The sequence below is a fragment of the Apis laboriosa genome, unplaced genomic scaffold, assembly GCF_014066325.1.
Source record: "Apis laboriosa isolate Shangri-la unplaced genomic scaffold, ASM1406632v1 scaffold13_cov153, whole genome shotgun sequence".
Classification (NCBI taxonomy): domain Eukaryota; kingdom Metazoa; phylum Arthropoda; class Insecta; order Hymenoptera; family Apidae; genus Apis; species Apis laboriosa.
Window position 1 is genome coordinate 4596255 of NW_025221370.1, and position 14912 is coordinate 4611166.

General features: G+C 40.3%; 1 protein-coding gene across 1 annotated transcript in view; it reads left to right on the forward strand.

The window, feature by feature from the left end:
• Positions 1-2282: 2282 nt before the first annotated feature.
• The window catches only part of LOC122721056 (L-ascorbate oxidase-like), a 45326-nt gene continuing 32696 nt past the window's right edge, over positions 2283-14912 (forward strand). Inside the window, exon 1 of the mRNA XM_043948274.1 lies at positions 2283-2472. Coding sequence (XP_043804209.1) covers positions 2355-2472 — 118 coding nt within the window. The 5' untranslated portion in view covers positions 2283-2354. The remainder of the gene's footprint in view (positions 2473-14912) is intronic.

Genomic DNA, 14912 nt, shown 5'->3' on the forward strand with positions numbered 1-14912 from the left:
CGTTTGCCACCGGTTGAAGCTAGGCCAATAATTTCACGGAATCGATTCTCGATCGGGTGAAACAGGTTTTGAATCGATTAGATTTCGTCAGAAGACACAAAATGTCACTTCCTCCATGCATCATTCGATAATTACGATCACCATCTTTCTCTCTCTCTCTCTTTTTTCTTCTTCGTGGGCAACCGGAAGGCGGCCTAGCACGAATCCAGGACGAACAGACGAGGTTTCCTGACGTAACGGATCCTTTCGATACGCTCAAACCTTCGATATAATCGCTTTTACGAGCTTTCGCCGTGATAGTTATTCTATAACAGGTGGCGCGTGTCCGCTCTTTACGGTAACGAATGATTAAATAGCACGGCGTGAAACTAGTTTAAACCAACTCGATGACGGAATACAGGAAAAAATAATAATAAAATAATAAAATAATAATAATAATAAAATAATAAAAGTAAAATAATAAAAGGTATTATCTAAATACAGTGATATTAATTGAATTAGTTTCGATATAACTTTGATACTTTGAGTAATTAGACTCAACAAGTTAAGTCTGCTCCCTGTTTATTCATCATTATTATTAAAAATATTTAGTTTGATATTTGAAAACGCGTTACGTTACGCATCTTATTCGGATTTAAATTTAATTAATTTATACGACGATTGAAAAAAGAATTAACATCTTCAATTATCATCGATCAATTGACCAATGGATCCAAGTTATTTTGTCTATTTTTGTTAAACAAATCAATCAAACCGTTTACAACAATTTTGTAAATCGTTCTTATTGATCGAACGTTATCGTGACATTCAACATCGCGCCAGATTTACAAATGGCGATGTACAAATGTCTTTTCGCAGATTGAAGGCGATCGACATTTTCGATGATATTCGAAAAAAATTAACAACCGGATTGATGCGGATTTTTGACGATAGACAAAAACAAAATAGAAAGGAGAAATCGAAGATCGGTGGCGAGGCAGCCACCGATATTTTTACCCGATCCGGGAACATGCCGATAAATATGCGTACCATTTGAATAAATCTCGGCAACCGTCGCGTTATTCGACCGCTTTCGAAATCAAGGCTAGACACGTTAAATTAAACAAGCCATTCACTACAGATTTTTCATCGATCAATAAATAGCATCTATAGCCAATAATCCACCGATATTTATCAGGTACATCGAAATGGAAACCCATAATCGTAGACAAGACTTGTCCAATCTTGTCTTTCTATGAATTTCATTCCGAACATGTTGCGTGTTAACTTCTTTATAGAATAAAAAGATCGAAGACGATCAGATTTCGGCGTCGATCGATCTCCGTCCAAAGAGATGGTTTCAAAGGAAAACTCGTAAATCTGTTCGTTTCTGATACGCAATGGAGAGAAGCAAAAGGATAGGCCAGTCGACCCGACTGTATGTATCGAGCGTCCACGCGATGAAACTTCTGATAGATAGAAGAACGAAAACGCGGTTAGAGCGTAGACACGCGAGGCGCCCCTCCACGTGCACCTACCACCGTGCGAAGAAGTCAGACGGGCTCTTAGACGGTTGGAAACGGGCACGTAGAAGGGCGGCCAGGCAACGACGTTAACGGCTCCAAGAACCCCACCTAAAACCCCTTCACCTTCATCGGAGGAAGGAGCCGGGAGCCGTCGCGAGGAGAGGGAGGGAAGGAGGGGAGGGAAGGGGAGGGGAGCGGGGGGACTCGAACGTCGCTTTTTCCATACCTTTATGCCTTGATGATTATTAGCGCGGCGCCTTGCAAACATCCGGAGGTATTACCACCTACCCGATATCGCTACCACCTACCCACCTTGCCGGCCGATAGCCACCTCTCCGGCCCCCTCGGTTGCACGTCGTCGATCTGAAAAGGAGGTGAATGCGCGCGAGAGTGTATCATTGGACAAGGAATTGGGGCAGGAGCCAATAGTAAGGAGCGCGAGGTGGAGCGATAGGTTTTAAATAGATGTACAACAGCACACAGTGGACTACGGGTTTAAAGGATTAAGAGCGACGCACACACGCGCGCCTCCGCGCCGGGAACGATCGAATTCGGGAACCGGGAATTCCGTGACCTCGCGCCGGGCCCCGGCGTTGTTATTAAACAACAAAGCAAAAGGCCCTCCCAGTCGTCGCTCGCAGCCCGATCAGTTAGTTGGTGGTTAGTTTTTCGCTTCCCCTGGGGGCTATCGCCGGTGTGAAACGGCGACGAGAGAGAGAAGTGACGGTCGAGATAGAGCGCGGCGACCACAAAGAACGTCTCAGTCGGCGCTGAGCCATTGCCTCAGCAAGTCTCTGCCACAAGTCGGAGATCTAGTTCCAACCACGGAGAAACTTCCCGCCAAACAGCATGAGATCGCACTTGGCCGGCTGCCGCATCGCCACGCTCGTCCTCGCGACGATACTCTTCGAATGCGCGAGGATCACGATCGCCATACGCGTCACGCAGCTGTCAGGCAGGAAGAGCGGTGAGTCATTTTTCTTCTTCTTCTGCTCTCTTCTGTTCTCTTCCCGGTGTCGTTAACGTTGTTGTTGTTGTTGTTGTGCACGTTGATGCATCCTTCTCTCCTCTTTCTCCTCTCTCTCTCTCTCTCTCTCTATCGTTGCGTACCATCTAACTTGGAGGTCCCGCTTCTTCCTTCCTCCTTATTCTCCCGCGCTTCGACGACCATCACCTATCCTTTTCTCACTCGTTGTCGCGTCTCGTATCCTCCTCGTCCTTGGGGGGATTCGCGGTCTTCGACCTTCTTCCTCCCGCTGCTTCCTCTTTTCGCTCCGTTTTTCTCTTCTTTTTCCTTTTCTTCTTCTTTCCTTTGTTTCTCTCGGCCATCCAGTTAGCCTCCCTCTCCTCCCTTCCTCTCTTCCTCTCCCCCAGTTACAGTAATGTTCTTCCTGCGTTTCTTCCTCTCCTCTCGCAAACTCTGTTTTTCCTTCTTCTCCTCGAACGTTGTTTCAGTACGTGGATTTTCGCGCGTCGACCTGGACAGGTGGCCGCGAGTGAAGTGATGATACAAGATCGATTGTGTAGCGAGAAATTATTGTCCGGGAAAAATTATGTGAAGAAAATCGTGGTGATGTGTTTACGACTCATTGGGACGATCGTGTCTTGACACGAAGACATCTTCCTCCGCAAACTTTCGTAAATGTATAGTCGAAATAGAAAAGACGATGCTCTTGTCCAATTTCACTCGACGAACCACGTATGTTCGTTTCGATTTTTCTTCGTTTGAACGAATGGGATGCCATTTGTTTATTTCGTATACGCGAATATCATGAACGAGTGGATTATGCACGATCTTTCCACGATTCACGTGGATTTCGAATCACGGCAGCGCACATGGAATGCACGCATCCAGGCAAAAGGTACAGAAAGAAGAAGAAGAAGAAGAAGAAGAAGAAAATTGATCAATGATCGAAAACCACAAATGGAATCTTTTATCACCGATAATTGCATCGAGAGCAAACCGCAGAGAGTAAACACACACACACACACACACACATACACACGCGCGCGCATATTGGCTCTCGCCAAACTGGGTCGTCACCAAAGGGATTAAGCCATTTGAGATTGTTCGTGGTTCGTTCAATCGGATAAACGTGTTCACCGCCGATCCTTGCGCCTTTTGCGATGCCTTCGACCTGTTTCCACTTGATTTTCCGCAATCTCCATTGGTGGCCGTCAACTGTGAAAACTTTCGATTACGGCCGTAAACTCGATCGGCCAGGCCATTCGACCGGTTAGTCGGGCGCGCGCGCCACCAGTCAGCTGACGAACTTTTAAACGAGGGAAACGGAGGCTAACCTAACCGAGTCGAACACGATCTCCGCCTATATAGGAGCAATTGCTGTAATTATGGCAAGCGCGACTAATCGGTATACATGTGGCAATTATTTCCACGTATTTCGCGAAACAACGCCACCTATCTCCATTAGTGACGTTTGATTGGTTAAACGAAGCCTGGAAATCGTATTTACGAGCATCGTTTGACAAAAATTCGGAGGACGTCTTGATTGATTGGTCAAGAAGAAATTGCGTGTCACACGATATATTGGATGAATATTATTTATCAAAATTTGATCACGTTTTACGAAAAATTCGTGGATAATTATACTTATACTCGATAATTCATTTTATCCTGACGGAATGACGAGTGGCGAGACGTTTTTAACACGCGATGATCATCGCTTCGCGTGCCAAAGTATACTTGGACTCGTGATTTTTATCAAGTAGATATCCGTCGAGATGATTTCTTTATCTTTGGAATTATACGAAATTCAATTTTCTCGTTTCGATCGTAAGTGTACGGATAAATTTGACGCGTGAGAGAGAGAGAGAGAGAGAGAGAGAGAGAGAGAGAGAGAGAGACATTTTTCCTGCGGATGCGTTTGTTATTGAAATATTGAGAAGTCGTTGCATAATAGAAAGACAAGGGGAGAATGTAATTCGAAATGTAATTTTACGAATTTCATCGGGATTTGTTTTCGTGAGTTCGGTGTACATGTTCGATATTTGCATACAACGACCGATTGTTCGCGGTGAATTAAACTTTCCAGGTGAATTCATTAACCAAGCGAGAGATTTTCTCCCAAGGTATTTGACCATTTGCTACGTACCAAATTCAGGAATTACGGAATGATTACGATGTAGCATGTAGTACTACGATATGGCCTTTCGTTATTCAATCCGGCAACGTGAAATCAGGTTATTTCCTTATAATCGAAAGTCTAACAGACTAAGAACCTAACATTTCATACGGTTTCTCTTGTCGTTAATCAACCGTGTACTTAAATATGTAATGAAATATAGGATCATCATAATTGTTTTATCCTATATAATTGTATATTTGATCTCGATATAAAAATTATTTCTCCCGAAATACCAACGAAATTATTTCCACAAATTTTGTTTCGATAATTTCTTTTTTTCTTATTTTCGTAAAATGTAGTAACTTCTCTCGTCGTGTATAATAATAATTTTTTAAGAATTTGATACTTTATCAATCAATTTCAACATTTCACGAGATAACAAAAACTATCGTTTTGCAAATTTCTTTTTCGAAAGCACTGTCACTTGAAATGAATAAACAAAAAATTAAATGTCTCGAGATCGCCTCGAATCGTTTAAAGAGTTCACTCGACAAAATCTTTTACACGCTTGACCAGATAGACCGGAAATTAGTTTTTCTTTTTTCTTTTTTTTTTTTGTTAATAGCCAATGATATGTACATTTACACGACATCAACTAATACAAATCGAGGAAAGAATGCAAGAAAACGATACTCAACGATCTCAACTAATTATCCATCATTTCGAACAGACGATTTGTAAGACATTCGCCTACAACTTTTTCCTCCATTTTCTCTCTTTTCTCCAGTATCCAGTCGTTGGCATTGCCATTAGAAATAGGTTTTCAGGATGGCATAGTGCCAGTGCATATAACAGTTTATCGCGGACTGGTCGAACAAGTTGTTCACCTACATTTTACAACGTTCACTGCTACCTCGAGACGCGTGCTCACGATCCTGAATTCCCGCTAAAATTCCACCAAAATGGAGATACATCAAAGTTGCAATCTGCCTCTCGAATCTTTCCTGCTCATTGTCCCTCGATCCAAGTCTCTCCAGACATCAGACTTTTTTCTCTTCGTTCTTTCGTACTCCGTCCTCTTCTTCCTCTTGCCGCGTCTCGCCCGCTTCCATCTCGAGCTATAATCTCGCGTCCTTAACGGTTCAAACGAGAAAACGCACGTCTCGTTCCTTGAATGAAACGAGTCGGCGCTCTCGACGAGCGTTGGAAGAGCATCGATCGATCCTCCTTCGTTGGAAACCGGTCTAATGAATGAAATCGCGGGAAGAAGATTTAATTTAGAAAAACGAACGGAACGATCGGAGATTGGAGATCTGTCGAAGAATGAAAATCATCATCACGACAAGGATTCGATTTCTGATATCGTTATGATATAAATTTCTTGAGCGAATTTTAATTTTTTACTTATAAATATAAATTTTTTCAGGATTATTTAATCGTTAAATCTTCGAAATTAGAATAATTCGTAGTTCTAATAACTCGAGATTTCTTCAGTAATAAATCAGACAAGAGAGGGAGAAAAATTAAAAGAACATTTCTAAACGTAATTTCACCTATCTTTGTGAAATCATAATTTTATGCAAAAACTTTTATTTGGGGGCGAAGAAAATGTAATCGATTCTGAAAGAAAAAAATCCCCCCTTCTACGAGATCGAATAAAAAAAAAGAAGAAAAATCAACGATCTCGAAGAAAGCGCGGCGCTCTCCACCGGAAATGGGAAACGAGCGGAAGGACGAGGAAGAAAAAAAAAAAAAAAGCAAAAGTAGTAGAAATCGTGGGCGACTTTTGTCCTGGCAACTCGATCGTTTCCTCCCGGTTCAATGGATGCCGTGTTATCTAGGTTGGATCGTTCGTGCTCGTGTCGAGCGATTTGTTGCGAACTATTCGTGACGTGTAGGCCGAGGAATCGCAATCACCGGTGAAACGAGCGACATCGAGAGCCGCGGGTACGTCACGCGTGCGTTCCGTGCGATCCTGGAAATCCGTTAAGAAAATTGATTCTAATGGATTGGAAATTGTGCCCGTTCCATCTCGTGCGCCTCAACGTTTCAAACGGCATTGATTGATTTTACGCTCGCTCGTCCAATACCGTTTGCCCTGTAATACGTTGGATTAATACGTTTGGCTGTTGTGTTTGTTTTCTTTTTTTTTTTTTTTTTTTCATTACGCGTCGCTTGGTTACGAAATAATGATTCTTCAGAGGAGGGATTTTTTTTTTTTTTGCGAAAACGATGTTACGTGTTTCTTATAATTATATAAAAATGCATTTAAAATGCAATTTTTCGTATTTATAATTTAATTTAATTTAATTTATTCATACGCAGAGAAATTTTTTACACGGTGAAAAGAATTAACAAACCAGAATTTGCTTGCAACGCGAGTTCGACTCGGAATCTTTTCTTCAATTAGCAAGCAACTCGATGATTTGTTTTCCCTTTCGCAAAAATCAGGATTGGAGGAAATTTCTAAAATGCGTGCGAATTAATTCGACACGATAACAGAACGAATGAGTCATGTTATTTTCGTGGATTAAAATTTAATTATACGTAATAAGGAAAGAAGGAAACGGGAAAGTTGGAGCATGGAATTTGAATTTTGATATTCGTTCGATGAGTCATTGGTTCGTTTGAAGATTGAACGAAACGCAGAATCTCTGTCATGTTCGAGGAGTGACCATTACCGATGGACGTACAATGGATCGATTTATCGAGGAGCAATTCGCCTCACGAACGGTCGCGGTTTTAATGGATTCCCTTGGGGGATCCATTCGTTTCTCAATCTTAGCCACGCGATACGAGGAATTATTCTCAACAACGGTTGAAACAATTACCGTTGAAATTATAACCGATTAAATCTAATACTATCTTCCAACTCCGATCGATTTTATCTAGGTATCGTGAAATTATTTTCCCTCTTCCTTCGAAACGAAATAAAATTAAAACGGATTTAATCGCGCTCTTCTTTCTCCTCCCTCTCTCTCTTTCTAAACAAAACGATTTAAATTTCAGGAAAGAAGTTACGTCGATACGTCTCGCTTCGAGAATATTTTCAGAGGAAGTCGAATGATAAATTGATTGGCCCATCGTACAATTGTACAATTGTACAATTTCAAAAGTAAAACGTTAAACGCATAATCCATCGGAACGTTTCACACACATTTGAGACTACTTGGGATACGTTTTTTATCCCGCGAAACATTTTTCTCGACGATCCTCGAACGATTACTCACGATACCGTTCATTTGGAGCGATAACAGTAAACTTACTACTCCTCGGGGCGAGTCTCTTCCTACGATTGCTCAACCCGTTTGCACGCACCGTCTTCCGTGTGTTATAACCCGAGGCGAATCGAACGAGGCGCCTGTAAAGCATTCGCCAAACTAATAAAACGCTCGATCAGAAACGGAAAACACATTCGCATTTTTCTTCGATTTGTCACATTAATTACAATCGTGATTAAACATCATTCTGTATATGCTCATTTTGTGAAAGTAAAAACGGAGACGAAAGAAGAAGAAGAAGTTGTAAATAATTGAATTTATCATCGGAGGGAAGGAAGGAAGGAAGAAGTAACGGTTTTTGGGAGAAAGTTTGACTGACATTTTTTTTTTCTTTTCTTTTCTTTTCTTCTCTTTTATCTCGATCTCGAATTTTTTCACGCGATTAAATCTCACCTAGATCGATCGATGTTCCGTGCGAGTGGTTGATTTCACCCTATTCGCAAAGTGTTCAGAGATGGATATAGAAATTGATTGGATCCGTGAAATTCGAAACTTTGTGGCGAAATTTTTTTTAATTTTTCTTGTTAATTCAAGCCAATAGCAATATCTTTAAGAATATAAATATGAATTCGTTGAATGGTTGAATCGGTGAAATAAAAATAATTTTCTTCAAATGACAAAAAATAGGAAAAAGTTTCGATGAGAATTCTTAATTTTCATATATATATCTATAACATTTTCGAGTTATTCTGTTCAAATTCACTAAGTGTTTAATTGGCTGTATAGATAGATTAACCGTGGGAGAGAAGCATGATCGATCTTTTTCGTCGAATCGAAACTTTCGATTACACTAAAATCGGATAATTAATTGCGACTTTTCCCTAATAATTCAAACAGTTTTCATTAATTTCACCTGTATTTCCTTACTTGTTGCTACTTAATTGCTCCCCACATACCTGTTGTTAATAAAGCTGTCGCATGAGAAATTCATGTTAAATTTGTCAACGGCTCGTATACAACGGGAATAAATCGTCCCGTGGAATTTCGTTGGGCTACGAACGATTGACAAATATCCGATGATTAATAGTGCGTAAAAATGATAGCCACATACTTTCTTGTCGTTAGAAAACATCGGTGAAATCTTCGATCATCGTTCGAACATCCCACTTCGCCTTGCTTCTTCCAATCCATAATATTTCGAATTTCCATTGAAAGTGAAGGGAATTAGAAAATGTAAAATTATTAAAAAAAAAAAAAAAAAGGAAAATCCTTTTAATAAAAATTTGAAAAAAAAAAAAAAAAGAAAAAAGAATTGAGAAATCTTTCACAGACGGGCGAGCATAAGGATTTGGTTGATAAGAAATAAAGTTTCGTCGGGAATGCATTGCATTGGCGGATTGTTTTTCTTGAAATTAATCCGCACTTGAGAAAGGCCGCGCAAAAACGAGTTGTTGCCGCTTTTCACACTTGCTCCAATAGCCGGCACATAGTTCACCGAAACAGTAGCACGCGAAAAAGGAAAGTAGACGTGCACCGTGCATCGTGAGTTCAAATTGTTTTTGGTCGAGAGACAAGTCTACGTACAACTGCTTTTCATTGCGCGAAAAGCTTTGGGAAAGCTGTGCGCGATACATTTTTGATTCGATCGATAAATATATTTACTTTACTTTTTTCGCGGTAATTTATTTATTTATTTATTTATTTATTTATTTTTTTCTCACACTTTTGCTGCTTAGATTAGAAATTTCAACTGTGATGCGATATACCTTGACAGAAATCATATAGCGGCTCGCTCTTCTTTCTTTCTCTAACAATAATAGCGGGGCAAATAATCATTTTTAACCCGGCTATTAATTTGAAACTTGGCGTGGAAAATAATAAGTGTAAGAGACATTTAAAACATACGTTCAGATACTCACGATGCGATCTCGATGGAAAAGAAAAATTACAACCTTATCGCTCTTAATTATTGGCCCATTCTTGTCCTGTGCATAATACAATTGTATGCCCCGACATGACGAGCGACGTTGTAAAATCGTTGAAGAGAATTAGAATTTAATGCACGCGACGCCATACGTAATTGTTTCGACAAATTTAAAAAAAAAAAAAAAAGAAAAAAAAGACGAAGAGCGTTCGAGAACGCTTGTTAACAAAAATTCGTTATTCGTCACACAGTCGTGATTCCTTCGTTCCATCCTAATAACCATCCCACGTATTAATCCACGATAGAAATACGATATACATTTTCACGCCTATTATATCATTCCTTATCTTCTAAATCCATAATCACCCGTTTTCTCGAGATCCAGATTTATTTTCATCATAGCCATTGTACAGCGATTGTATCGGTCCCAAACTCGATTCAACATAAACGAACGAAAGCCGAGAAACGATTTCACCTGCGATTGCGCTCACGTTTCACGAGTTTAGGACTCACAGATCCTCTTACTCGTCCAAATCGAATTCCATTGAGCTTAAGGGAGGAAACGGAAAGGCGAAAAAAGTCGCTTCCGGTGGCTGGGATCGATGCAACGGTAATAATGGCGCTCGGTTGTGTCCACACATCCGGCCTGACGAGTGTTTCGCGGTTAACTTTTGCCGAGCACTCGATGTCGATGCTTTATCCAGAGCGTCCAAGTGTTTCCATTCAGGAATTCGCCGATCATCGATCATTTCTCCATTCATCACGCGCGAGCCTCTATGAGCCGTTTCCTCCTTTGCTGTCCTTTCGAAACACGCGAAAGCGAATAAAAATCACGAGCATTATGACATTCTCTCGACTCGAATCGATCGAAGAATTTGAAGAAAAGAAACGTTTAAAATACGTGTGCTCTTGATCTTAAGTATCTAAAGTCGTGCAAAAGAAAGGAGGGGGAGGAGGAGGAGGAGATAGGAATTATCCGAAGAAAGCGATAGAAGAAAATCTTTAGTTTCACCTTTGGAAAAAGCGAGGATATCCTTTTGGATCGGCCTACGTTTCGTTTTGAAAGTGTATCGAACCGGTTGATTGTTGATCGACTGTGTTGTACATCCTTGCACGGTTGATTTTCAAGGGAGAAAAGAAAAAGCGGAATAAAATACGGAGAAATCATTATTAATAACTGAAAAATATCGTCGAGAAAGAACAAGAAACGAGGGGAGGGGAGGGAAAAAAATTGAAACTCTTCCTGCCTTTCATTCGTGTCTTTTTTCTTTTCAAGATCTGTAAAGTGGATATACAGCACAGATACGACAATTCCGTGAGAAACACAAGCTCTATCTCTCTTCTCTCCCTGACTGATATGCATAACAGGTAGACCGACAATAAGAAACAACAAGATAGAACGAGAACTTTAGAATGCGATTTACGCATTCCTCGATACGAAGGTGTCAAACCCAGTACCGTGTCGAACCGATGAATTACGATCAGACCGATCATATTTATCACCTTATATTCATAATCATTCACAAATGGAAAGAGTCGAGGTTGTGGCAAAAACTGTGTTTAATTGCAAATTTTCTTCTCTCACTCACTCTCTTTCTCTCTATCGAACCTCTACTCTCATAAATGTCACAGTGACTTGACGGTAACCATATCAACGATCGTGGCCCGACCTCTTATGGGAAAGTCCACTTATTTTACCACACGGTTCCACAACGGGTCGGCCTTCGGTTCTGCCATCGGTCAACGTATCTGGATATGGTTCGCCGCGATTTCGAGCGTATATTTACTTTAGCCATCGAATTCTTCTCACTCGGGCTTCCCCCCCGCGCGATTGTGGCGTTATAAAAATGATGGAAAGATTGACCCGTAAATAGAGATAGGCGGCGATCGAGGTGGCGAAGAAAGGATTCCTCGATTGACTTCGGCGTGGGAAACTGGTTTACACCGTTTGATCGAACGATCGAGGTGACTAATGTAACGTCGAGCGTTACGTTCGAGGAATAGGAAGGAGGCCGCCGCCGCCGTCGCCGTCGTCTTGTATCGATCTATCCTTTTTCCGTCCAACCTCCCAACGAGCAACGCCATAGTTAGAGTTATTTAGCGGCCGATTGTTCAGCTACGATTCTTCTTTTATGGAAAGTGGTAACGAGGCGTTGAAAAGTGTTAAATGCCAAATAGACGGCTGCTTCTGTGATTCTATCGATCTGAAATTAGATCGATTCGCGATTCGCGTGAATTAAGTCCCGACTCTTTTGTGTTGTCGATGTTCTCTTTTGTTCCATTCAAGATTTCCTCTTGTCTCTATCTAATGATTTTCAAATGGATCATAATTTTTCCATATGATTTAACGGCCAGCTTAAGAAAAATTCATCGAAAAATTACTTTTGGATGATATTTTTGCATCGAGGATTTTTTCGATCGAAATCAATCTTGAAGATAATGTGCAAGAACTTCAAAGTTCAAACTTTGCGAATATAAATTTATGGATGTAAAATCGTGCTAGTTAAGAAGAGTTAAGGAAGAGCGAAAATTACGAAGCTTTATTGTATCGTACGAGAGAGACGATATTCGATTTCCCTCGTGTTTCATTGATGAGAGACATACTACAGGTCGACGTACCTGCTTCATTAAGATTGTACACAGAGCTCAGGATGTATCACGATATATATATATATATACATATACATTGCAGAGTATTCGAAACAAGTTTATAAATAGACTCGTCGTGAGAGTGGTAGTCGAGTTCAAAGTGTACAAGAACATTGAAAAGCGGTACTTATGAAATTCTCTATGAATTACGATCGTGTTGCACATCTGCACCTCTCTGTATATAACACATCGAGTAATAGTTACAAAGGATGTAATTTTTCCGTGTTATCGTAATTTAATGGACTGTATATACACGTTTCTCTCCATTCGCTATTTTCTCCAACTCGCGCTTCCAACCAGACGCCCCCACCTTCTTTCATCCCACTCATTTCGCATACGCCAAACATCTCTCGAACTCGTTGATATCCCGGCTGTGTTAATTAACAGTGAAGCAGGCCGGCGATAAAAACTCTGGGAATACCATGATCCGCGTTACCATAAGACTCGGATACTTACCTCACTTCCTGCGCTTAATGGGGATACCAGTCAGGTTGCTCACGATATATAAAATAAACGAAGCGATTCCTGCCCGGTTCTTGCAACTTTAAACTCGTCGTGGCGCATTGGGTCACGTGTCGCCGCGTTCCTTTATTTCACTTCGCTTCGAAGTTGCGCGCGTTTCAACGTTCAAATTCCTTCGGTGAGTCACAAACTCGTTCGAGCAAATGCATTTTTTTTTCTTTTTATTATTTTTTTTTTTTTTTTTACTTTTTCTTCTTTTTCGTGTGTAAATAAGGAGAACGATACGGAGATTATACTTTAGGTTCGATTATTAATTGGTATAATAAGTGGTGATTTTTTTTTTTTTTGGACAACCAAAAATAATTTGTACCAATCGTTCTATATTGTGAAATATTAAATCGTAATTTGTATTATTCATATTTAATCATAATTTGTAATCACCAATTGAATATTATGATTTTCACGCGATCAGTTTTATTGCTATCTACTACGAGGTAAATTTCATTTTATCGTCGACACGATATCATACTCGTCGCGGGAATTGCAGATCGGTGCAATTATTATTCCGGTCGTTTCGTTCGTTTTTCGTTGTTCCACGCATCGATAAGCAGAGCAACGTGATCAGTGATCAAGTTTAATATGTATATACGAACGCGAGTCAATTTCAATATCTATAATCAGTTCCATGAATTTCGAATAAATTCAGTAGCAACAATTTCTCAAAATTTATTAATTAAAAAATCTGAGAACGTTAAAGACACGCAAAGTTTACAATTCTGATTAAAAAAAAAAAAAGAAATAAAAGAGAAAGAAAAAAAATGAATCTCTTCACGTAATTAAAAGTAGTCCAAGTAGTCAATTTCACAAAATTTATCAAATCGCGAACTCCGAGTTCGAAACAATGTGAGAGAAGGAGTGCAATTTGCAATCCTCCTCGAGACCCTCCTTCCGGGGACGGGAAAAGGCGAAAAAAGCGCAAGAAAAATCTTTTCTCGAATGAAAAACCATCTTCCTTTGTTGCCAGGATCGTTGGACGCCATTAGCGAGGCGAAAATATTACGCCATTTCGCGGCCGTTTCACGTGACGACATTAGATAACGCTCCGTTGACAAAAAGACCGGTGTTCTGACTAATTACCGGCTAACAAAGGGAACCGAGCCGGACAAAGTTGAGATTCGTAACTTCACGTTTCCCTGGCTTCGTCACGCCTCTCTCTCTCTCTCTCTCTCTCTCTCTCTCTCTCTCTCTCTCTCTCTCTCTCCACGTGACATATTACGCGTAATTTTTCTTTTCTTTTCTTTATTTTTCCTCTCTCCCCCCTCCCCCCTTCTTTTTCTCAATAACTCCGTTTTTTTCTTTTCTTTCAACGTGCATGGAACAGCATGCTGCGATAACGCGCGTGGCCGATCTCGATCGACGTGGCCCGCGTTCGATCGACACGCTTGGACGGCATTCAAATAAGCAAAACCAAATGGGAAGTATTCGAGCGGGCTGCGTGCTCTGCGGTTAGAAAAACCACACGAGTCGTTGTGGAATTCGAAAAAATAATCGCCCACTCGCTCTATTTGCTGGTTTCATTTTATGATCGGTATAATTTCTATACACTATTGCCGCTTTATAACCGTGGTTAGAAATTTTGCGGGAAAATTTTTGTTTCGCGTGGTTGTATACAGTGGAACTCGGTGTTGATATTATTTCGACGCTTGTAATGTTATGCGGATAATGTTTCTTGGCTTGTTAGATTCGTGCTAAGCTAAGTTATGTTGTTCTTTTTTTTTTTTCTGATTCTCTGTATTCTATTCCGTTTGTCTGATAGAAAATTGTGCGAACGAATTGTTACTGCTATCAGTAGAAAAATATTATATCATCGAATATCTGTACATATTATCTAATTTTGTATTATCTAATTTTTCCAATATTCGTTTCTTTCTTTTCTCATACTTTTTTTTACATTTCGAAAATTAAAATGTCGTAAATTTTACAACATCGGCAATCTCGAAATGGAGATTATCCTCCTGAAATCAGCTCGATACACCGCTCTAATTATTTCCTTCCTGGCCTCTCT